A 3,051-nucleotide genomic window follows, 5' to 3' on the forward strand; every position below is an offset into this window, starting at 1 on the left:
GTATCAGCTTAGACTGGGGGGGAGAAGTGTTTTCAGAACAAAGAGCAATGTCTGAGTAGTTCTGACACTCTGCTAATGGTATTTAATCTTTTACCTATTAGTTATTTGACTTACATCAAGCTGTCAACAGCCATCAGGCGCAACGAGAGCATGGCGAAGTCTCTGCAGAAGGCCCTGCTGCAGCAGCAGCGATCAGAAGAGGATGGCAAACGCATACCACGGCCTCAGGACTTGATCAGGCTTTATGATATCATTCTGCAGGTAATGCTGGGAAAGCAAATCTTAATTCTTCATATTAACTGGAGAACTTTGGTACAAGAAGTCATAGGAAATAGAGCAGTGAACTGCCAATGAAGTGTGAAGAGCAGCTGAGTACCTACAGTTGAAGATGTTCAACATCTACATGAAACACAAAACCCCTCTTCCACCTGTGAGCAGAACATGCTCCTAGAATGGGTGCCCTTGGTTGTACACTCTAATGTAGTTTATAACTAATTTTTCTAACTGTTTTATACAGCACCCTAGTAGCTGCCTTTAGTTTCTGCTGGCCAGAGAAAGTAGCAGCTCCAACTACTGAAAATGTACTTGTTCTTCATAAGCAGTTTTTCAGTTTCTCACATAAGTTTTCTCTGTAGGAGCCTGTGGCTGAAGCAGTTGTGAATGGGAAAGGGAAATGCCTTATGAAGGAATTACTCCATGTGAAATCAGAGGAGTCTTTGTCCTAATTCCTGTTTGTGTCAGGAAATCTGTCCTGAGGGCAAACTTGCACAAGTTTCAGTGAGTGTCCTCAATAGGTTGGAGTACTGACAGTTAAAAACTGGAAACTATTTTCATGGGAGTGTACTGTTGACTTGTTGAAAGGGGGTACTTTCTGTTACTCCAGCAGAACCTAGAGGAAAACAGTGCCTGTGTTTGTTACTCTGGCTCTCTTTTGCACAGAACCTCGTGGAACTAACACAGCTTCCTGGCCTAGAAGAGGACAAGAACTTCCAAAAAGAGATTGGGTTGAAGACACTTGTGTACAAGGCTTACAGGTGACTGAGAAACCGGTAACCTTTTTTTAGCAGGCATTAACCATCTTCAAAGGTTGTTATTCCAAAGCTGTATGGTCTGTACAGGACACTGATGCAATTTCCTCAGCCCTGTTGTGAAATGAAAACTGGATGCTAAGGGGAAACTGGCTAGTGCTACTTAATAATATCTCCTGTTACCAACTGTGTGAGTTGGCAGAAGGTGTGGGTAACAAACATATCAAGGATCACTCTTTCTTGTTGCAGGTGTTTCTTCATTGCCCAGTCCTATGTCCTGGTGAAGAAATGGAGTGAAGCTCTTGTTTTGTATGAAAGAGTGCTGAAATATGCCCGTGAAGTTCAGTCAGGAGCTGGAGCTTACACGAACAGCTTGAAGGTAAGTTCCCAGTCCTTGGGTGTAGGAGGGAGCTGAAGTTTATGAACAAGCTCTATCCTGGTATTTATTGTCAGTTAAGTGCCAGGCAATTACAGTTCAAGACTGATCTTTAGGGAGAAGAGTAATACAAGTGTGACTTCTTGACTTATTATAGTAGAGACTTTCTACGAGGTGGAGGGGCAGGCTTTCTGACACAACTCCATAACCATTTCCTACTTCTCTCATGCATTTTCTGTTACACAACTTCTGTAGTGCCTGAAGGGCTGTAGCTTTGCCTCTTGTGGGAAAGCTTATCAGCACCAGGACTTAATCTCTTAGTTCTTGCTTTATCAGGTTTTACCTTTGTCCTAACTCTTAAACTGGTATATTTCAGGTGCTCTAATAATTGTCTTTACTGATCTAGGAGCTGCCTGATGTTCAGGATCTGATCACTCAAGTCAATGCAGAAAAGTACTCCCTGCAAGCATCAGCTATATTGGGTGAGTTGCACAATTATACCGGAGCTTGAACATTTCTTCATTCCTCTTATTTAGTTTCTGAAGTTCCAAATGTTTTTCCACTTCACTCTGATCCTGGAAAATGTTTTTCACCCTCCCAATTGTAGGTTCTAGCATTGTGTAGTGCAGCTAGACAGGCCGTGACCAGACATTTGGTATCTTGCTCCCTGCCCAGAGATGTACAACACTTCTTGAGGATGTGCACCTGATTTGCTAACCTCAGAATACTTTGTTTAGTGTTTAATTTTTAGCCTACAAACAAGGCCAGGTTGGATGGGGCTTGGAGCAACCTGCTTTAGTGGAAGGTGTCCCTGCCCATGGCAAGGGGTTGGAACTGGATGAGCTTTAAGATCCCTTTCAACCCAAACCAGGCTGGGATTCTATGAAGTTGGCCTTACTCATCCCAATTCTGCCCAGCTGGGAGAACTGCTGTGAAAGGGGAGAGCAGTGATGTTCTGTTCCAATGCTGACAAGGTTAACAGAACTTTGGGGAATGGGTGAACTGTGTGATTCTTGGGCTTTGTTTCTGCTGTGCCTGCTGCTGGACAACAAGATAAGTAATGGATTGTCTTGTCTTGTCTTTTATTGCCTAGATGTTACTTTAACGGACCCCACTAGGGTCTTTTCATCATTTCCTGCTTTGTGCTTAACTCAAAATCTGTGCCTTCAGGAGCTTCTTACACAGTGTGGAGGAGCAGCTCCCCATCACTGGAGAGCTGGTCTGGCTGTAGATCCTCTTAGTGTAAAAAGCAAGTTGATTCTACTGAAAATGCTGTCTTGTGTATCCCAGAAAGCAAAGCTCATAGCTAAGCTTAGGGGACAGCTGGGACAGTCTTACTTTATGCCAAGATCTACCCTGTTATTCTTACCACTTTTTCTTCAATCTTCCAGATGCAAATGATACTCATGAGACTGAGTCTCCATCACAAGTCAAGGATGGCAAGGTAAGAGCTGAGAGCTCATGCAAATTCCAGTGGCGTCCTTAATCACAGAATCATAGAATAGTTAGGGCTGGAAAGGATCATCTAGTTCCAACCCCCCTGCCATGAGCAGGGACACCACACACTAAACTATGTCGCCCAAGGTTCTGTCCAGCCTGGCCTTGAACACCTCCAAATTAATGAACATCACTTTAACCTATTAGCTG

At 43.6% G+C, this 3,051-nt stretch overlaps 1 protein-coding gene across 1 annotated transcript in view; it reads left to right on the plus strand.

Annotated features, from left to right (window-relative positions):
* SRP68 (signal recognition particle 68kDa) overlaps window positions 1-3,051 on the plus strand; it is a 12,406-nt gene that overhangs the window by 8,408 nt on the left and 947 nt on the right. The window contains exons 10-14 of the mRNA XM_010011265.1: window positions 102-261; window positions 940-1,034; window positions 1,278-1,407; window positions 1,811-1,886; window positions 2,796-2,848. Coding sequence (XP_010009567.1) covers window positions 102-261; window positions 940-1,034; window positions 1,278-1,407; window positions 1,811-1,886; window positions 2,796-2,848 — 514 coding nt within the window. The remainder of the gene's footprint in view (window positions 1-101; window positions 262-939; window positions 1,035-1,277; window positions 1,408-1,810; window positions 1,887-2,795; window positions 2,849-3,051) is intronic.

The sequence above is a fragment of the Nestor notabilis genome, unplaced genomic scaffold (assembly GCF_000696875.1).
Source record: "Nestor notabilis isolate BGI_N333 unplaced genomic scaffold, ASM69687v1 scaffold15243, whole genome shotgun sequence".
NCBI classification, from domain to species: domain Eukaryota; kingdom Metazoa; phylum Chordata; class Aves; order Psittaciformes; family Psittacidae; genus Nestor; species Nestor notabilis.